This window comes from Mya arenaria, chromosome 11 (assembly GCF_026914265.1).
Source record: "Mya arenaria isolate MELC-2E11 chromosome 11, ASM2691426v1".
In the NCBI taxonomy this organism is placed as follows: Eukaryota; Metazoa; Mollusca; class Bivalvia; order Myida; family Myidae; genus Mya; species Mya arenaria.
The window spans coordinates 1,587,427-1,609,918 of NC_069132.1; the positions used below are offsets into that span (position 1 = coordinate 1,587,427).

The 22,492-nt window shown below is 37.1% G+C and overlaps 1 protein-coding gene across 3 annotated transcripts in view; it reads left to right on the forward strand.

Annotated features, from left to right (window-relative positions):
- Positions 1-21,172, forward strand: part of LOC128208238 (ninein-like protein) — a 55,668-nt gene extending 34,496 nt beyond the window's left edge. For 2 of the 3 annotated variants that reach the window (XM_052911716.1, XM_052911717.1), the window contains 19 exons: positions 653-833; positions 1,414-1,494; positions 1,956-2,006; positions 3,620-3,825; positions 4,168-4,340; positions 4,555-4,898; positions 5,229-5,437; positions 5,957-6,110; positions 6,364-6,554; positions 9,659-9,853; positions 10,159-10,314; positions 11,437-11,550; positions 11,758-11,853; positions 14,065-14,178; positions 15,437-15,550; positions 16,012-16,080; positions 16,369-16,573; positions 18,573-18,694; positions 19,157-21,172. In XM_052911716.1, coding sequence (XP_052767676.1) covers positions 653-833; positions 1,414-1,494; positions 1,956-2,006; positions 3,620-3,825; positions 4,168-4,340; positions 4,555-4,898; positions 5,229-5,437; positions 5,957-6,110; positions 6,364-6,554; positions 9,659-9,853; positions 10,159-10,314; positions 11,437-11,550; positions 11,758-11,853; positions 14,065-14,178; positions 15,437-15,550; positions 16,012-16,080; positions 16,369-16,573; positions 18,573-18,694; positions 19,157-19,345 — 2,964 coding nt within the window. In that variant the 3' untranslated portion in view covers positions 19,346-21,172. Of the gene's footprint in view, positions 1-652; positions 834-1,413; positions 1,495-1,955; positions 2,007-2,339; positions 2,382-3,619; positions 3,826-4,167; positions 4,341-4,554; positions 4,899-5,228; positions 5,438-5,956; positions 6,111-6,363; positions 6,555-9,658; positions 9,854-10,158; positions 10,315-11,436; positions 11,551-11,757; positions 11,854-14,064; positions 14,179-14,501; positions 14,658-15,436; positions 15,551-16,011; positions 16,081-16,368; positions 16,574-18,572; positions 18,695-19,156 lie in introns of all 3 variants that reach the window. The other variant, XM_052911715.1, reaches the window with a different exon arrangement.
- The last annotated feature ends 1,320 nt before the right edge of the window (positions 21,173-22,492 follow it).

Below are 22,492 nucleotides of genomic sequence, written 5' to 3' on the forward strand. Positions count from 1 at the left end.
TTGGATTAGGGGGGTCCAGAGATGGAGAAAAAGGGGGAGGGAGTGGGGATTAAGAAGTGGAGTTTCAGGTTAAGGTAATGAGCCCTGAGGAGTACCAGTTTACCGGTAAGCAGGAAAATTTCCAAAAGCTACTGATGGAAAATAAAGTAATGGAAGGGGGAAGGGATAGAGTTGTGAGTAAGATATCAGCTTGCTGAGTATGGAGGTAGGACGTAATGAGTCTTTAGAGCATCAGTTTAACCTGCAGAAACTGAAAAATTAAAAAGAAAATGATGATAGGAGCTTACACATTAACCCTGCTTTTGCCTGATGTGAGCTTACACATTAACCCTGCTTTTGCCTGATGTGAGCTTACACATTAACCCTGCTTTTGCCTGATGTGAGCTTACACATTAACCCTGCTTTTGCCTGATGTAAAGATAAAAAATCTTTCTGGTGATAATAAGAATTACTCGTGCTTATGTACCTTTAACTTGTTGTTTGATGAATGACTTATTTCAAAACCACCTATGTACTGTAAGCAAATGTCTTTCTTTAGTCACCCTTTAAGGATAATCTGTCTTATATTTTCTATGTTTTAAAGTGAGGTCAAATTAATGTAATTTTTGAAAAGCACACAAGGAAATCAAGTTCTTTTCCTTTCTCCTATCAGGATCTGAAGGACCACAATGATGAGCTCACTGTGGAACTAGAGAGCATGAAACAGCATATCACACCCGGCCGTCCTGACCCCGGGGACGGCAACCTAGGGATCCCCATCAGAAAGGACGGCTCCATCATGTCTGACTACATCAAACCCATCGTTGTACAGAAACACTCCTACTCTTCTGCTGGTATGAAATATAATTTATTGTATCTCTGTGTACGATATGCTTTTGTTTATTTTACCCCTGTGATCTTTGTTTATTATACCCCTGTGATGTGTCAAGACCCACGTTGCTATTTTCAAGGTCATGGTCACAACAACCTTATAAACTTAGTGTTTGTCTGTTGGTCCTCCCGTTTTTGTCTGGTCCGTATGTTTGGATTTTAATATTATTTGGCAGAATTAACCATGACAGTATAAGGATGTGTAGAGCACAAAACCCATGTCCTTACCATCAAGGTCAAGGTCACAGCAACCTTCTGAACTTACTTTTTATATTGGCATACGTATCATTCAGTAATTAAACTGCTTTTATGATGTGTTTTTTTGCTTATAAATGTAATAATATATTCTGTGGCCATGATTAAGAATTTCATAGTGCAGTGATTTTTGGGCTGAAGTTTCTTATGTTAATACATTCTAACATTAGTGTTAACAAGTTTTTCCTCGTGCAAAGCTTATGTGATATACATATATGTTGTATTTGAATATATCTGATACAAGCTTTCTGTTGTGTTGTATGCTGATTGGTGTGTTGTTTTGTGTAGAATACTCAGATGATGAGGGACGCGCCAGCAGTGCGCAAGGGAGACGACTGCCACCAGCTCCATATGAGGAAGATGACATCAGTAAGCTACCTTGGTTTTGTTGCGAAAAGCAAATCACAAACTGGATTGTTTTCTTTATGCACATTGTAAATGTATATGCAGCAAAAAACACAACAAAAAATCAACATGTAGATTGTGTATGGAGCTTTAAAAATTAATATGACTGAGCAATATTATATTTTTTATTACTGATTTATTCTTTGACTTTTGACTTTTATCTAATTTGGTGTTATATTTCTTAAACCTAAGATGGGATTGCCTTCTGTGTAATTAATCATATTTCCAATCAGTGATCACAGATCAAGATACTGGTCTCTCTCACTGATATGATTATAGATCCACTGATCATGTATCTGGCGTATGGCTACATTGAACAATTGATTTATCATGGGACACCATTATATTCCAATAAATAACGGGTGTCAGAAAATACCTATTGATCAGATCATCATTTATTGGATTCTTTTATTTTTTCCGACAAGTTCGCACACTGAAAAAGGAACTTGCAAAATTAGGAATACCTTATGGCAAAGGTAATACCATGAGACAGAATAAATTATTTTACGTTATTGAGTATTTCATTTTTAGTTAAAAACCTTTTTTTGAAACCCAGATTTGGTTTTGTGAAGGGGTGATGATTTATTTGAAAGCAATTTCAGTATTGTCATATGCCTATTACGGTATATTTCACATCACATATAATTATCATAATTGATCTTGGTTTTGGTGGCACAAATGCAACACATTTTGTAAAATGCAACTATCATCATTGTATAAATGGTATACCTTCTGTTTGTAGCTATACCCTGGTGATCTGTATACATGTATGTGTTTCTGTATGTGTTGCGTGGTTTGGATGGTTTCAGGGAAGCGCCTTTTTAAGTCCGCTTATAGACAGTACATCACAGGTAACTGTTGTATCCTCTTGTCCCCTGAATGTGGTGGTGGTGGTTGTAATTGTCTCCCTTCAATGTGGTGGTTGTCCCCCCTGTGGTATTGTTCATAACACTCTTCATTTCTCTTAATACTTGAATTGTTTACTCAATTGTTTAAAAATAAATTATTATTATGAGATTATGATTATTATTATGAATGTTAAACTCCCAACATTAGTGCTACCAGTTTCTTTTTTTTACATAGTATATGAAGTTCACACACAATTTGAATTGTACCTGAAACAAATGGTTTCTGTAATTTACAATATTGAGTTCAATATCTCTGGTTAATGTTGACTGTGTATGTGTAATTTCGTGCGCATGTTTTCCGTTTAGTTTTTCGGAAATTAATTATTGTTTTTTTTTTTTTTAGAAAAGGTATATAAAAAGACAACTCCTTATATACTCCTCAAAATAAGTTAAGGACCACATAAAGAAACCAATATATCTCAAATGGTATATGAAGTTATTCACTGCATTTAAGTTAATTTAGCACATATAATGTTCTTCATAGAATTTGTAAATGTTAACATAAACTGCATATGTACACATTTTATTGAATAATTTTGATTGCCTTTGAAACAATATAGAAAATAACCATAACAAAATATGGCCTTAAGATTATTTTGAGGAGTATATATCTAAACTAGTGTAGTCAGTTGCTATCAGTTATTTACATATACCCACTACTTTACTAATCTGTAACATTGTCTATTGTTGAATTAAAAACAGTCAAGGTATTGTTTTAGCCTTGGTGTCATTGTCAGCAGCATGCAAAGCATTTATTTTATGAAATATGGTACACATGTTGTACACATGTTGCCAGTCACACAAGTACAGCAAGGCCCATAACTTAAACTTTAATAATATATTTGTCATGACCCTTTTTTGACAAAGAACACAAACAAGCAGGGCTCTTGTTTCTATTTAGGACACTCACTTTATAAAAGGGAACAGCAATGAAGATTAGTCATATATCCTTATCATTTAGAACTAGTTAAGATGAACCCTTGAGATGGATCATATTTTTCTCTTAGTATAATGCTTAGTAACAAATTGCAATGCAATGCCCGGTCACCAGTTTGCAAAATCAGTTGATCATTGACAGGTATATATTTTGTAAATATAACAAAGTGCTTATCCATTTACCATAAAGAAATCATAAAAAATAACAACCAGTATTTTACCCGTCACCCACTCCTTGCTTGTAGGTGTAGGCAGCCCAGAAGACAAGGAGGTCATATTAGAACTCCGTGGAGAACTTGCGGAGCTCCATCGCGAGTTAGATGAGAGCCGTCAGGTGCAGGAGATAGAGCGTCGGGACATTGAGCAGGCTTGCCGACTGGAGGTGACGGCCATAGAGGAGAGACACGACGCTGAGAAGGCGCAGCTGCTGCACCATATAGAGGAGGAAAAGGTGGGGTTACCATAGTTACAAATCTGTGGTTAGAAGACAGGTGGTTTAAGACTTTATCACTGTAACACAGTTTTATGTGATTTGCTATCCTTTAACACATTTTGTTAAAAAAAATTAAATGAAATAATTTATTGGAATGTACGTTTTCTGTCACTAATCAAAATATTATTTTGCAAAACTCATTGCCAGAGACATTTTTGAAAGAAATCTAATTGGAATGAGTTGCTACCAATTTTTGGAATTTAGTAATTGCATTATTATTTGTACAATTAGATGTTATCAATAATTTGACTGAGGAATGTAAGAGCAGTGGTAGATCTCCAGATTTTATAACTTTAACAGACCAAGTTGGCTGAGGACTTCCAGCGACTGCAGCAAGAGGCCTTATCAGAACTGGCGAAGGAGCTGCAGAACGACTTTGCCCATGAGAAAGACGCCTTAGTACAGAAACACACATCTGAGGTGAACCATCACTCACAGAAACATAAAGAAGATAGGGAAGCTCTTATACAGAGGTAAATAATTTTGAAGGAACATTATTTAGATCATATTTAATTTCATCACAGTAAATTTGTTATGAATACAAGTTAGCAACATTCCACTGAAATTATTTAATGCGATCAACAATTGAGATTATGCTCATATATTGAAGTTATAAAGTTTGTGTGTATAGAGATAAATAGAACTTATATAAATTGTACCAATAACAATAATATGTTTTAAATTCAGACTAAAGTCAGAGCAAAAGGAGGCCCTGGAGAAACAAAAGAAAGACCTACAGTCCATGTTTGACCACGAGAAATTTCAGTTAGAGGAGGCCCTGGCTGAGAGCGAACCATTCATTAAAGGCCTGGAAGAGAAAATCCGACAACTTGAGGCCCGGCTAGAGGATCAAAGCACAGAGAGCGAACGGGAGTTACGGAGACAGAAGGTGGATATGGAGGGGATGTTGACTCGTCACATGCAAACCATTGAAGATGTTGAGAAACAGAAACATGAGTCAGAGGTCAGGCTGAAGAAACAGATACAGGAGAGTGAGACTCAGCACAGGGAGACCCTGATAGAGGTCAAAGGTGAGTAAGGGGCATCTACAGTGAAGTGTTAACCTGTCTTTGCATGGTAAATTTGGTATGAGACAAATAATAAATAAAGATATTCATGTAAAGAGAAATTTCCTTTTTCTAGAATCGGTAATTTTACTTAGCTTTCAGAAAAAAACATAGTATATCAAAATTCCAGTGATTATACATATTTTCTGACAAATTGCCTATGATATTTTATAAAGTCAGAGGCAGCTGATTATTTGATTTCACTGTTCAAAAGTGGATCAAGCTTCTGCATATGACCTCATTTGGATAAAAGAAACTAAAAATCTGTATATAAAACTTGATTCCCCTTCCCAGGAGAGCAGGATGCTTTACGACTGAAGGTCCGGGAGGCAGAGCAGAGCAAGGCAAGCCTGGAGCTAGAACTGGCACAGCAAAAGGATGAGCTTGAGGTTTCATTCCGACAGGAAAAACATGAGATTACTCAGCTATACGAGGCCAGGGTCCATGAGCTTGAAGGTGAACTGAATGAGGCAAGGAAAGAGGTGCAGGATATATTGGCTGGGGTAAGAGCTTATGGTGTTTACTTTTGGTGTTTACTTTTGGGAAAGGGATGTTGAAATGAGATCAACCAGCTGTAGGAGGCCAGCGAAATTGAGCTGTAGGGTGAAAGAACAAGGCAAAGGAGGGAGGTACAGAGTTTATTGGCTGGGGTAAGATCATATGGTGTTTACTTTTGGAATGGGGAGGAGGGTTGAAATGAAATCACCCAGCTGTATTAGGCCAGGGACAGTAAGCTGAGGGTGAACTAAGCGAGGCAAGGATAGAGGTATAGGGTATATTGGCTGGGGTATCAGCTTATAGTTTTAACTTGTTTTGGGGTTATTGATTACAAAGAAAGACAATTTTATTTTTTTAGGGACTAAAATGGGCTAGTGGCTTTATTGTCAATAAATGTTTCTCACTGTCAGAACACAGTATACATAGATTTTTAACAAAGGATTTTTGTATCTTCAAAAAGCATTAAATGGAAACCTTCTGAAACAAGTCAAAGAACTACTTCATTGTTTATTTTCCCCATCTAGGGTGTGGGTTGCCTAAAGGGTAAACTGAGGAAAGACTTTGATGCCCTGGTGGACAGTGTGACTGGTGATCGCCTGACCAAGGAGAGGGCTGCTCTGGGGAAGGATGTGGAGGCACGCCTACAGCAGGAGTTTGAGACAAGAAACTCCGAACTGTGTAAGTTATATTGCTGTGCTATTTAGCTCTTTAGATAATTGTGCATATAAATCATGTATGCTTGTCAGTAAATACAAAACATGTATCATTATGTTTATCTTTGTCTGTAGCTGTGGCTTTTACTGCATATAGATTCATACATAACTTATTATATAAGCTCAATCTTGTTTGTCCAGCAAAGAGATCAATAAAAAGCCACTTTTTACTTTTCTAATGCTGCCTAAAAATTATTTTATCTTTTTTTCAAATCCAGCTCATGTGTTTGAGCGAGAGAAGAGTGAAATACAAGAGCGATATGAGAATGAAATATCCCTGCTCCGCGGTGAGTTGGATCGGCTCCATGGTAAACTGGACACAGAGCGAGAGGCAATGGTGCAACAGTACACAGAGCAGAAGCACAGTCTGGAGGAGCAGCTGGCACAGCAGATACGGGAGGAACTCGAGGTGAGCCAGACTGGTATAAAAACACTTTAGAAGTATAACACAAGCCAAGCAGTTAATGCTAATTTCTTCAAGCTTTATTGTGATTTAAGCTGCTGGCTAAAAGAATCAGGCTCATGTCCATTTTGTCATCTTAAACAGTAACGGAAATCAATTGTGAAAGGGCATGATGGTGAGAATTTGCCTCTGATGGGGTGAGAGGTCGCGTCTTAATATAAGTTCTTTATCTGGAAAAAAATATGCCCTGAATAGTAGTTCTATTGAAATCTTGATACCGGGTACTTCAATTATATAGTGAAAGGAATACATTTTAACCCTTTAGCGCATGTATACGAGATAGGCCGACATAGCTCATTACCAGATGTATACGCATTTGGCCGACCGTATCCATTACTGGATGTAAACGCATGGCCCGCATATTTCAATAGGGTCATTTCAATATTTCAATTTTGCATCTTTCTTTTTGTAAACAATATCCCGGATGTTTATAAAATTAAAGTTTAACCTTTTGTGTATTGATTTTCCCTTGAAAATATCGTCTGCTAAATTGAGAAGGTGTTTATACTCCCAATCGCAGGTGTGATATCCCATTGTGACGTAATAAGACCACGAGCTAAGTACTGTATGGAATTTCCCCCAAATTCATTGATGCGTAAATCATTAAATATATTACGTCAGTTCAGTTTACCATTAAAATCAATTGAGATTATATTTACTTAAAGGTAATATTTTGTTTACAAACAAAAGAAACAATTAGTAAATGAGAAAATGATGGGTAAATTTTCTGTGAAGCTTATATAATGTCCATCATAGTTTTGGCTGTAAAATAGGTCAAGTGCAAGCGTTTTGTTTGATCTAGATCTTTTTATTCATACCGGAAAATCATTTATCGGCTTTCTTTTTTTGTAAACAATTTTATGAGGGGGTAATAAAGTTAAACAGACACCTTGGACTGGATCTCTCAGCTGGATGACACCGGATATTCCTGACATATTTCAGTGTATTAATACAAAAGAACATAAATTGTCGGCTTTTTAATCCAGATGGGTCTTTTTTATGATAGGGGTAATAAAAATTATCGATCCCAGCATTTTATTACCCTTTGATTTAATGCAATTATGACATTTCAAAGAAATGTTACAAATCCATCTTGAAAATACATTCACAGCTGAAATAAAATAATTTAATATTTCATCATTGACACCATTTATTAGATAATTTAATTATCTATAAAAAATGAATTCACATAAAAAAGATTTGGACACAATTATTTGGAGTAACATTGATTTTAAGGTCATACTGCTGTATTCATTTTCTCATTTTCAAATATCCAGAAAAGTACCTATGCAGATAAGGACTGCTTATCAGTAAGATGGCTATTGACTGGGAGGTGTAATCTGGCCACTTGTCTATGTGCTAAAGGGTTAATATTCGTTTTTGAATTACTTAAAAAATAGTAAGTTGTTACTCATTAGCTGTTTTGATGTTGCTCTGAAAACTCACATTATATATAGTTGTGACTGCTATCTTTAACTCTTATGTAGTCCTCAAAGTGGAGAAAGCAGGTGCGAAGGGGAAGAAATTCCCTCATGCGTAATGACAAGGTATTACATGTTGTACCTTTGGAATGGAATTAATTCACCACATTTAGATGATCATAAGGAATCTTGTCATTATTTTAAACATGTTTATTTGAAAAGATTCCCACAATAATGCCTTTTGTCATTTATCACATGTATTTGTTCCTGTTAATGTTCTTGCATGGTGAACATTTTAAAATACATTTCATATATGTTTTAATTTTGAATAAACCATTTATCACTCACATATAAGTATTTAATTTATTATTAGCTCGATTCTTGATCAAAATCACCTACGGTATCAGATTATTTTAGTTAGGTTTGACCCCTAGTGACCAAACATGGTATTTGGGAAGAGTTTATGGAGTCTTTTCATTGGATTGCGTTCGGGGCCCCTAGGGTCAAGGTCACTGTTACTAAAAATAGAAAAAAAGGTTGGTACTAGGGTTGACATATTGTGACCAAACTTGGTATATAGGAAGAATTAATAGTGACCTTTCTACCATTTTGTTATGGGCCCCTTGGGTGAAGGTCACTGTTACTAGAAAATAGGAAAAACGTTTGAATTTGAATCCCATAATGTTCTTCTACCAATCATTGAAAGCCTGGTTTTGTCTTATTGTGGCATTTCTTGTTTACTTTTTAATTTAATTTTTTTATTGCTTTTGACAGGCACATATTACATCATTAGTGTATTCATTTCTAAGACAAAGGGGCGTATAGTCGAGTGTGCTGTCCTATGATAGCTTTTTTGTACTTTGTCGTTAGCTGAGTTCAAGTACAAACTTACCAGTCTGCAAGATACATCAGGTTTTTTTTTTCTATATTTATATTGCTCCAACAGACAATCTACTTTGTGCCCTGAGCTTCAATGTGAAGGTAACACTAAAGTAATTATTAAATGTTTGGAGTGTAACTCCCTCCTGCTGCATGGGAGAATTAAACAACTAAAGTTGAACAAATACTCATGATATTAAGAACAGAAGTGCCCAAGGTCGCACTAAGAGGACCAACTGAAAACGTAATGCCACTTTGCCCATAGTTTATGTTTTTTGTGTTCAATACATGCTTAACTGAGCTTTGAATTGGGACATTTGGTTTTGCAGCCTGTATTTGAGATAGGAAAAGATAATTCAGGAAATGTCATTGTGAGTATTTGATATGTTTTTGAAATTGAAAACACCTAATCTGATTCAAAACTAATCTGTAAACATTGTATCAGCTATCATTTTGTTTACAGCCCACCTGCTGACTTCATAATATAACCTTCAACCTTTGGATTGAGATATATTTAGGTTACACAACACAAATACTGCTAACAAAAGAACTTCGGCTTTAAAATCAATACTGGGCATCCCCTACAAAAACATACTCTCACATCTATTAAGACACATATATTATATGTGTTTCCTATGTGGACATTAGACTCATTCCCTGTATTACAAGCAGAGTGCATTGCTGAGAGAATGCTGGAAACCAGCTTAGTTGTGTAACTGAGGCTATAGTTTCTGGTTCCCTGAATTACAGGCAGAGTTTGCTGAACAGCTGGAGGAGCTCCGTGAGGCCTGGGAGGAGGAAAAAAATGGGCACCAGTCCAGGGCTGCCTTACTGGAACAGGAAGTGGGAGAGCTGCAGAGAGAGGTTGAGGCTGGGAACCAGACCAGGAGGAAACTGGACGAATTAAAGAAGGTCAACAATAAACTGCTGCATGAAAAAAGACAGGTGACAATTGTACTTTAATCCAACTGATACATGTACAAAATAGGAATCATTAAATGTGATACTGCTTTTAAATTTTGAGACATGATGCATTGACGATGTTTTGACACTAGATTTTGATGAATGACGCATTCACTAGCTTTCAAACATGAACATTGCCTTTTGAAACTTGTTCTAAGATGAAATGTAGTGCTGTCAGAAAAAAATCTTTGTCAATGCCATCTTGGGTTGTTTTCTTTATAAATGTGGAGTGTAGGTTTGTACAAGCAGTTATAATGCTCTCATACTCATATTATAACTTGTGTCAGGCGGAGAAGAAGGCAGGCGAGGTGCAAGTGGCAATGAGGGAGACCAAGTCAGCCCTTGAAGGGAGGATTGATGAACTACTGGCAGAGAAGGAAGGGGCCATCACTGCTGTGAAGACACAGTTCATGGAGTCCTCCAAACAGAGTGGAAAGGACAAGGTGAGGCTAGATTGGTTAATCTTCTAGGTTGGATCATGTTGTAGGAGTTTTTAAGAGATATTAAAAAATTGTCTTCATAATAAATGGTCAATCTTCTTAAAAAAAGGCTAAAATAAGCGTGTAGTCGACAGGGTTCGAATTTAGACTCGCATACTCGCAAAATGCGAGCGACATTTGGAAATTGCGAGTGACTTTTATTCAAGCTCGCAAAATTCTGCGAGTGGCTTTTTCTAGACCACAAAATGTTAAAAGGAAAGTAGAATAAACATGAACTTGATTCTGCTATGTAGTCGAGTGTAAACAGCCTATAAGTGGCATGTTTACACTACCGGTATAAAAAGACAGTACGGAGTCACGCTCTAGTAGGTTTTCAAAAATAGAACAAATACGGAAAAGGCCGAGTTTTATCTCAAATATTTCCGGGATGCTCCGAGGCGTGCATAATACAAAGTAAATACGAATGACGTAATCACCTAGCTCAATCATTGGCTAAATTTAGCGCTTTTGCGCACTATATGTAAACCCCATCATCCTTTGAATATATTTCCGCCCAACTGTCAAAATGAATAGACTTCGTTGATCGATATATTTCATGGTCCAAAGTATCCACGCTACATTTACTGTTGCTTTTTTTATTTTAAATTTATTATTTTATTGTTTTTAATACTTATAGACTTAATGAAATCTGTAGCGTGCTTGTCGAATGGGTATTAAATTACCCGATGGCGAGGGTAAATATACAAAGTGAACAATGTCAAATTATTGGACAGCTTTGTTATCAAAAAGCTGCCAGCATCAGACGAGTCTTTCCATACCCCCCAAATAGAATAAGCCATCAACAAGTTCTAGTAGTCGAGTCACTCAAGATTGATACTTTTTAATATTCATAATATGTCTTAGGTGTTAATTTCTACTTTAATTAGACAATATTATAAGGGAATAAAGCAAATAATAAAATTGCAAGTTGATTTGTCATTTTGCGAGTTGCCTCAAAATGCACTCGCAAAATTTTGCGAGTGCTCCACAAAGTTAAATTCGAACCCTGGTCAATTCAATATAAGGCGAAGGTCCAGCTTATTTTTAGGTTCAGGCTTCATGATTATACAACTGAATATATTGTAGGCTGCATATGAGGCTCTGGTGCTAGAGAAAGAGGGTTTAGAGAGGAAACTGGCCTCTCTTACACAGGAGTTGGCTGATGTCAACAATAAGCACCATAATAGCAGAGAACTGCAGGTATACACTGCATGGTGCCAGCTTAAATTGGCATTTGCAGTATTGCCTATTTATTAGGGTTGATTTTGTTTAGTAAACATTAATTCAATATGTATATTGGTGAGTTTAGTGGCTCAACCTTAATTCTTATTTATGCATAAATGTTGTAATATTTGCACACATTCGTCCTGTTGGTACATTTACTTTAACTAATACATGTATATTCAGAATCAGATGGAGAATTTTAAGAGAGAGTATGAAGAGCTAAAGTCCAAACCCAGTGATGCAGAACAGAACTCAGGAATAGTGCCTGAACATGCACAGGTAAATTGCCTGTATAAAAAGTTCATCATCAGATTCAAATTGAACTCTTTGCTAAAAAGCATTTTGTGATATGTGAATGTCCTTCTTGTATCACCCTCAGCAAGCCAACACCTCACCCTTCTTGTATCACCCTCAGAAAGCCAACACCTCACCCTTCTTGTATCACCCTCAGCAAGCCATCACCTAACCCTTCTTGTATCACCCTCAGCAAGCCATCACCTCATTCTCCTTGTATCCCCTCAGCAAGCCATCACCTACCCCTACTTGTATCCTCCTCAGCAAGCCATCACCTAACCCTTCTTGTATCCTCCTCAGCGAGCAATCACCTGACCCTTCTTGTATCCCCTCAGCGACCCATCACCTCACTCTTCTTGTATCACCCTCAGCAAGCCATCACCTAACCCTTCTTATATCCCCCTCACCTAACCCTTCTTGTATCCCCTCAGCAAGCCATCACCTACCCCTACTTGTATTCCCCCCAGCAAGCCATCACCTAACCATTCTTGTATCCCTCTCATCAAGCAATCACCTGACCCTTCTTGTATCGCCCGCATCGAGCCATCACCTAACCCTTCTTGTATCGCCCTCAGCAAGCCATCACCTAACCCTTCTTGTATCCCCTCAGCGAGCCTTCACCTAACCATTCTTGTATCCCCTCAGCAAGCCATCACCTAACCCTTCTTGTATCATCTTAGCGAGCAATCACCTAACCCTTCTAGTATCCCCTCAGCAAGCCATCACCTAACCCTTCTTGTATCACCCTCAGCAAGCCATCACCTAACCCTTCTTGTATCATCTTAGCGAGCAATCACCTAACCCTTCTAGTATCCCCTCAGCAAGCCATCACCTAACCCTTCTTGTATCACCCTCAGCAAGCCATCACCTCATTCTTCTTGTATCCCCTCAGCAAGCCATCACCTACCCCTTCTTGTATCCTCCTCAGCAAGCCATCACCTAACCCTTCTTGTATCCCCCTCATCAAGCAATCACCTGACCCTTCTTGTATCGCCCGCATCGAGCCATCACCTAACCCTTCTTGTATCGCCCTCAGCAAGCCATCACCTAACCCTTCTTGTATCCCCTCAGCGAGCCTTCACCTAACCATTCTTGTATCCCCTCAGCAAGCCATCACCTAACCCTTCTTGTATCACCCTCAGCAAGCCATCACCTAACCCTTCTTGTATCATCTTAGTGAGCAATCACCTAACCCTTCTAGTATCCCCTCAGCAAGCCATCACATAACCCTTCTTGTATCACCCTCAGCAAGCCATCACCTCATTCTTCTTGTATCCCCTCAGCAAGCCATCACCTACCCCTACTTGTATCCTCCTCAGCAAGCCATCACCTAACCCTTCTTGTATCCCCCTCAGCGAGCAATCACCTGACCCTTCTTGTATTCCCTCAGCGAGCCATCACCTACCCCTACTTGTATTCCCTCAGCAAGCCATCACCTAACCCTTCTAGTATCCCCTCAGCAAGCCATCACCTACCCCTACTTGTATCCCCTCAGCAAGCCATCACCTCACTCTTCTAGTATCCCCTCAGCAAGCAATCACCTAACCCTTCTTGTATTCCCTCAGCAAGCCATCACCTAACCCTTCTAGTATCCCCTCAGCAAGCCATCACCTGACCCTTCTTGTATCCCCTCAGCGAGCCATCACCTCACTCTTCTAGTATCCCCTCAGCAAGCAATCACCTAACCCTTTTTGTATCCCCTCAGCGAGCCATCACCTACCCCTACTTGTATTCCCCTCAGTAAGCCATCACCTAACCCTTCTTGTATCATCTTAGCGAGCAATCACCTAACCCTTCTAGTATCCCCTCAACGAGCCATCACCTTACCCTTCTTGTATCCCCTCAGCAAGCCATCACCTAACCCTTCTAGTATCCCCTCAGCAAGCCATCACCTAACCCTTCTAGTATCCCCTCAGCAAGCCATCACCTAACCCTTCTTGTATCATCTTTGGGAGCAATCACCTAACCCTTCTTGTATCCCCTCAGCAAGCCATCACCTAACCCTTCTTGTATCCCCTCAGCAAGCCATCACCTAACCCTTCTTGTATCCCCTCAGCAAGCCATCACCTAACCCTTCTTGTATCCCCTCAGCAAGCCATCACCTAACCCTTCTTGTATCCCCTCAGCAAGCCATCACCTAACCCTTCTAGTATCCCCTCAGCAAGCCATCACCTAACCCTTCTTGTATCCCCTCAGAGAGCCATTGGTGAGCTGACCAGGGAGAGGGCAGAGCTACAGGAAAGGCTTGTTGACCTGCAGACTAGATATGATGAGGTGGAGGACATGGCCAAGAAATATACACACCTTCAGGTAATGCTTGTTATCAAAGTTAGGTGTTAGATTCAAAATGTAAATAGTGATCCTTTATCACTTGTAATCTTTTACTGTCACCTCTTGAAAAGATTATGAGTGTTCAACATCAAATTCAAGTTCATTATTAATGCAGATACATAAAATCAGGTCTCAACAATCATACGTACATTAAAAATTGCCACTAGATGTGATACAACTTGAGTACATTTACTAACTAGTGCTTAAATCTATTACTTTGTGAAAAAAGGACACACTCTTAAGTTTCATTATCATGTTGACCAAAAACCAATCATCTAAGTGAATGTTTGGTTGTTGTGTAGTTTGACTATGGTCAGATGACCATTGGTCAGTCTGTAGTGGAGGAGACCCTGCGGGACACCCAGGACAATCTTGCTGACGCTCACGCCAAACTGATCCAGTGTGAACGAGAACTCCGGGATGCGGCAAGATACAAGGATAAATACAAACTGTTACAGGTTCTCACCGAGCACTGGGATGGAATACTTGCATATTGTGGATTTGTTCTCTTTCTGAAGCAGTGTGAACTTGTTTAAGTGTTTATCATGGCATGGTTCTAACATGAATGTTGACTGTTATTCTTCTCGTGCAGCTGCAGTACCTGTGTAGTTGAATCCTGTGTACAATGTTCAAACATGGAAAAAATTGTCTTCCTTGTTTATTTTTTCCACATTTCTTGTTGATTGTTTTGACTGACAGACTGAAATTTGAATATATTCTGGCATGGTTGTTGGTGTTAAGCATCAGAAGTGTTTGTTGAGTACTAGTTGAATGCCAGTACACCTTGGTTTGACCTGGACATAATTGTTTTTGATGATTATGAAGACAAGTGTGTGTTCACATGTTGATTTCACTAATATGCTGGCTCAAACAGATCAGCATAAGTTTCCTGTTTCTTCTTATAATCATGACATCTTTTATCATTTCAAATTATTTCACTTCTTCGACAGATGTGTATGTAAATGTAGTGATATTATGAAACATAGATTTTGATCTTGTAACTATTAAAAAAATAATTTCTGACTCTTTTTCAATTTGTAAAAAAGACATAGTTTGATATAATAGTTGTGTAGGATAAACATGTATATTCGTTAAATTTGATTGGCCTCTGTAATGTTTTAGTCTGTACATCAACATTTTATTGTTTACCCAGTATTTAAAACTAATAGTTACATTTTTATCCCCCTCACCCCCTGACATGTGACTGTTTAAGCTTAGTGTGTTGTATGTGTTACAGAAGAAGTATGAGGATGTATGTCGTGAACGTGACAAGATGTCGCACCTCGCCAAGTCCCTCAAGGAAAACCTCAACATGGCCAGCACGGCACAGCAGGCAGACAACCAGGATAAGGTGTCATCAGTTATTCTATGTTCTTTTGGCTATAAGAAACATCATTTCTCTTAACTTTGGAGCATTTCTCGGTACTTACCACTTTCATTATGATCAGAATATATTAACCAGAAAGGGAAACAAACTTGCATTACTATTGGTAAATACTTCCCAGGATAATACAATGGGTGACAAAAGTAAGTTTGAATATGCAGAGAAAATCTATTGTATTACCTTTGATGTTTAAAATTAAAACCTTTAAAGGATAACTATTTAGATTTTAGCAACACTATGATAAATGTATATATTAAACAAACTAATGATATGAGTAAGGCAAATATGATACTTACATTTAACTTACATTTAAAGTCTTCAATGGTCTTATTTACTAAGGTATTTTTATGTATTGCAACAATGATGATATGGCTTAGTTCTTTTTGAAAGATGGGAATTTTCATTAAATATCAATTTTATTATTTCAGGGACAGCTGACAACTGTTTTGGAAGAAAAGAAGCAGCTTGAACAACAGCTACAGAAGATCAGTGACAAGGTTCGTGCTTATTAACTTACCTTAGAAGTGTTCATATTCAAAGCGTGTGAGTGAATATTTTAATTACCCTACCCTCTTGTATACAATTGTACAATGAGAATATTTCCATCTGGAAAACAAAGCAAGCCATTTCTAGTACATGTTAATATAAGTCCAACTTCATGCAATGATAACTTGATTTGGTTGAGCTAGAAAAAAAAATGTGTTTGAATTTCTGAAATCTTGAGAAAGTTACAAAATATAATTTATGAATGCTGAAGACCATCCTTTTTCATGAATCTGTTTCAGCTACTTGAAGCGACGACCAACTTCTCGATCAGCCAATCAGAGCACATCCGTGAGTTACAGCAGTGGAAGGAGCAGTGTGGGAACATGGTTGACCTACAGAAGTACACGCGTCTCCAGATAGACCTTGTAGACAACCAGCGATCCCTCCGAGACCTCCAGCAAGTTCTACAGACTAAGGAAGAAACATCCACACACGTCTTCAAGCGTAAGCTCTATTGAAGTTTTGAATAGTTCAATGACTGCTAATAATAATATTTCCTTAATTGGATGTATATCCACATGTCTGTGAATCATACAGACCTAGTGTTTAAGTGCTGCTTACATTAACTGTTCTATATGTGTTCCCTCCTTGTTGCATGTGTAAATAGGTGGATTTAAAACTGCTGCCATACAACCCTTACAGAGTTGACCTTGCTTGTTATTAAAAGTTCTATGAAAAACATGTTTTTATACCCCCGACAAACAAAGTTTGAAGGGGGTATATTGGAGTCACCCTGTGGTCGGTCCGTCCGTCCGTCCGTCCGTCGGTTTGTCGGTTGGTCCGTTGCAATTACTTTGTCTGGAGCATACCTTAAAAACTACTGGATGGAATTGGATTTAACTTCATACAATGATAGAGCATAATGAGAGGAAGTGCAGTGTACAATAACCATAACTATATTGTTGCTTATTACTGTGTTATTGCCCTTTGTTACTTTTTTTTGTCCGGAGTATAACTTGAAAAGTACTGGATGGAATTCATTGGAACTTCATACAATGGTAAAGCACAATGAGAGGAAGTGCAGTGTTCAAAAATCATAACTCTACTTTAGCTAATTACTGAGTAATTGCCCTTTGTTTTGTTTTTTTGCTGTCAAACTTTTTTCCAGACATTAACTTGCAAACTACTAAATGGAATTTATTAAAACTTCATACAATGGTAAAGCACAATGAGAGGAAGTAAAGTGCACAAGAACAATAACTCTATTTCAGCTAATTACAGAGTTACTGCCCATTGTTACTTTTTTCTTGTCCGGAGCATAACTTGAAAACTATTGGATGGAATTTAATAAAACTTCATACAGTGATAGATCATAATGAGAGGGAGTGCAGTGTACAGGAACTGCAATTTTATTTCAGCTAATTACAGAGTAACTGCCCTTTGTTACTTTTTCTTGTCCGGAACATTTCTTGAAAACTATTGGATGGAATTTAATAAAACTTTATACAGTGATAGATCATAATGAGAGGGAGTGCAGTGTACAGGAACCACAATTCTATTTCAGCTAATTACAGAGTTACTGCCCTTTGTTACTTTTTCTTGTCCAGAGCATAAATTGAAAACTATTGGATGGAATTTAATAAAACTTGATACAGTGATAGATCATAATGAGAGGAAGTTCAGTGTACAGGAACCGCAATTCTATTTCAGCCAATTACAGAGTTACTACCCTTTGTTACTTTTTCTTGTCCGGAGCATAACTTGAAAACTATTGGATGGTATTTAATAAAACTTGATACAGTGATAGATCATAATGAGAGGGAGTGCAGTGTACAGGAACCGCTATTCTATTTCAGCCAATTACAGAGTTACTGACCTTTGTTACGTTTTGTTGTCCGGAGCATAACTTGAAAACTATTGGACGGAATTTAATAAAACTTCATACAGTGATAGATCATAATGAGAGAAAGTGCAGTGTTCAGGAACCGCAATTCTATTTCAGCCAATTACAGTGTTATTGCCCTTTGTTACTTTTTTCTTGTCCGGAGCATAACTTGAAAACTACCGTATGGAATGTAATAAAACTTTATTCAATGGTACTGCACAATGAGAAGGAGTTCAATGTGTTCATGAATCATTACACTATTTTAGTAAATTACAGAGTTATTGCCTTTTTCTGTGTTTTTTTTTGTCGAACTTATGTCCGGACAGTAACTTGAAAACTACTAGATGGAATTTCATAAAACTTCATACAATGATAAATCATAATAAGAGGTGGCGTTCGGGGGTATTAATCACCTTCAGTGATAGCTCTAGTTTAATATTATCTTCCATATGTAATTAAGAAGCATGAGGAGGGGGTTTGATTGTTGGAAGTTTGGTTTGGTCTCTGAGAGTGTGTTGAATGAAATAGACAAAGAATACATGAATAATATTCACAAATCTAGTAATATACAATCCATGTTATTACATGTATTTCAGCGTGTCATGCTTTGTTCTCCAGATACAAGTGAGAAGCATGTGGAGGAGGTCCGCTCCCTGGAAGACCAGAAGGCCTCTCTGCTGAGGAAACTGACAAGCCTGCAAGAAATACTCGACTCTCAGATTGACAAGTTTAAGCAACAGGTATGCAAGCTTATATACATCTACTTCGACAGTAGTTATTATGATATTCACTGCAGGTTTGAGGACAAACACTTTATTGGAGCTTTTTAAGTATAAGACAAGAGACTGGAATTGGTGTTTATAATGAATTCAATAGTACTAGTATTGTATCTTGGTGGCAGTATTGTCTTCTGTCTGTCTAGAAACAAAACAGTAAAAGCAATTAACATTTGAGTTTGGTTTGTGGTCGCCAAGTCAGACAAGTGGGTTTCCTCCGGGTTCTCTGGTTTTCCCCAAAATACAAGACCACACTCTCGCAAATCATTGTGCCAGCGATAGTGATGAATATAATGTTGTAACAACTTGTTTCAGAATTGTTGTAAAATAAATAAGTTTAAATAATCAGCAAATAACAATTATCTTTATTTAGCTCATTTGCATACTTGACAGTTGATTGTATGTCATGTTCTGTGTACACTTAAGTATGAGGCTAGTGAGAAGCGCAACGCCCTGGTTGTGGACCTGTACAAGGAGAACGCAGACCTGATGGATACCCTCTACCGGGTCGAGGAGCAGAAGAAGGATGCCGTTTCACGGTGTTACCGACTTGAGGACCAGTGTAACAACCTACGCCAGATGCTAAAACGTCTTGCTAAAGTGGCAGTCACATGATTATGTGGAATTTGATATGGGCATTACAGAACTGTTTTACACTGTGGATACACAGTCAGATGAGCAAAGGAAGGCTTAGAAATGTGTGCATCTGCAAGCTGCATTACTAAGTTGATTGAAACACAATTGAAATGCCTAGGCTAGACAAACTGCTGTTTTGATTGATTTTGGAAGTTGGCGTGTTTCAAATACATGAAAATGACAGTAGCATTACCATAGGGCAATTAAAATACTCTTAAAAATGTCTGTGGCATGAATGGATTGTTAACACTTATGATATGCACAGCACTGTTTCTGTGGTGAATTACTGCAATAGGCATAATTATTTTACAGACATTCTGTCTCAGGAATATATAGCAAGCCAAATAATTGACTATGCACAACAGCATAATGCTGATTGAAGTGTTAGCTTTGATAGTGTTTGCCGTACTGATGCTATGTTTATTTTAGTATTAAGTTGCACTGAAGGGAAAGCGGTTTACGGCATAGATTGCTTGTACAACAGAATAGAGTTTGGATTTGATGAAGGTAAAATGTGTTCATACATGTTGATGATATTATTTTCATGCTTATAAGGATTTTAGCCAGGTTTTAAATAGTACAGGTGCTCTAGAAGAGGGACAGGGTACTAAGGCAGAAAAAAGGCGCATTGAATCAGGCTGTCAAGAACTTTAACATTATGAATTTTGACCAAAAATGTTAAGAATTACGATCAATTGAATAAATATGAAGTTTAATGCCAAATATGTAAAGTTTGTATGTATATATTATCTTCATATATTTTTTATTTAGAACAAAAGAAATAAAGCATTTAATTCAATGAATGCAGAAGGGTGCTCATAGTGGTCTTCATGAGGGCAGAAGCGTTGCCAGAAAAGGGTTAAGCACCCTTCCATAACTCTTAAGCTAAAACCTTATGCTTTTTGTACTTGTACATTTGCACTGTGTGCTAAACTTTGGTATTTGGGTTTAAAGGTTGTTTTATTTCTGTACAAACATTCATATAATGCATACATGTAACATATCAAGAGCTAAGATTTCAGACATCTTCAAGACCTCAGAATTGGTTAATTTTAAGTTCAAAAGCTTCTCATAAAATTTCAATTTTGAAATAATTGAAGATATTGACATGGAACCTGGTAAACATTTTTTGTAATAAAATTATTTTATATTTGTTTATTCAAGCAAACCGCTTTTATTTCCTGTTTCTAAATGTTGATAATTTATGTATGAAATTATTGATACATGTACGCACTATTTATTTTTAAAAACTATATACTTTTATGTGTACAAGTTTTTATTTAATTTCTAAATTAGTACCAAGTGAATCATTTTGATGTTCCATGGTTATTAATTGCCATAAGCTTTACTGTGGGAGACATAAATGTCTTGTCTGGGAATCTATCACATGTTCTTGTATTGATTTTTGTCCTGCACTGTGTTTTTGTTTTTTTATTTGTCATTAATTGGCATGATGCTTAATCAGATTGAGACCACCCAGGAGTATAACCTACTTTATTCAAATAAAAGTATTTATTAAATTCCAAGTCCACATGCATTTGTTTGTCCAGAACTGTGACTAGTAAATCTCTCCTTTGGTTTGACAAGTATCAATATTTATATCAGGGTGTTTTAGTGTCATGTCAACCAGTTGATTGTAATACACATTTGCTGTTTTTGAATTGTGCAATCTACACTTGCCATTTTGTAGGACATACACACATTTTTATAGTATACATGATTATGTATGTATGTGTAATTTATTTCTTCAGCACATTCCGTCCGTAACATATTTATAAAATGGGTATTTTTGCAATAAAAACTAGAACATTTTGTGTGTTTTGTGTGTTTTCTTAATGTTGAACTGTTGCCGCTACTTAACTACTCTTGCTTCTTACTAGTAAAATACTAGTAACAATAGAAACAGCAGTCAAGTTCCAAATTTGTTTGGAATTGATCATCAATTGGTCACAAACACTACTTTTTACAAATTAGTTTAGCCAAATACTATTATCAGTCAGTTCAATAAAGTGCCAAACCAAACAGACTGTCAATTTGTACTGCCTTAAAGGCAGCTTCATTTGTCATTGGCTGCTAATTGCATGATTTAATTGGTCTGTTGAAAAACCAATGTACCCTGTACACTGTACATGTATGGAAGCTTTGTGGAGATATGAGTCGACTGTTCAGAAGTAAGTTTCAAGCAAAACATAAAAAGTAAATGCAAAATTACAAGTTTCATTTTTTCTCCAGTCTTGCAGTTGTATTAACATTCAATGGATCCATGTTTGGCACAATTGATGTGATCTCGGTCCTGAGGCTTGTGATCAATTTAGCTGGCACGAAATAATGTCTATTAAATTGACCTCAAATTAAACAGGCAATTGATTGATCACTTTCAAGTCAACTATCCAATTTTAGTATCTTCCATTAGACAGTTTTCTCTTTTTTGCCTGGTCCCAGGATTTAACCAGTAACCTAATGTCTCCAAAAGTTTAAGTATTCATCAAATGGTCAAGGTCAAACTAAATATGAACCTTCATAGTCTAGTGAAATCAAGCAATATTTATTTATAAAGTCAGGTTTACAACATATATAACACAAGCTCTGAAGAGCTTTTAAAGCTGACTTGTAATTATATTACATGATAACAGACATAGCACAGTAAAATTGAAAGACAGATATTTACCTTATAAAACGCATCTCCTGAGCAAATGAGGGACTGAAGATTACAATAATATATACTATAACACAGTTGGTACATATATATCACAGAATTATTTAGAAAGAACTCTGGCAATAGGTATTTATATATGCTAAGATGAATACAAAACAGACATACAAGCTTATGAGTACAAACAGTAAAATTTGTGTGGAAGCTGCTGATCTTGGCCTTGGCTTTAAAACTGCTCTAAAAGAAAAGAAGAAACTAAAACCTCAAAGAAGAATAGAAACACAAAAGTGCGACCGATAAGAGGTTGCTAAAAAGGATTAACCCCCCAAATCACATTTTGAAAGAACTGATCAGCAACTACCTCACAAGGACACAAAAGACTGCAAACTAAAACAGAGCAGTTTAACAAATCAACCAGCATGGACAGACAGACAGAGGCCCATTACCTGCTTCATACATTTACATATCCATGG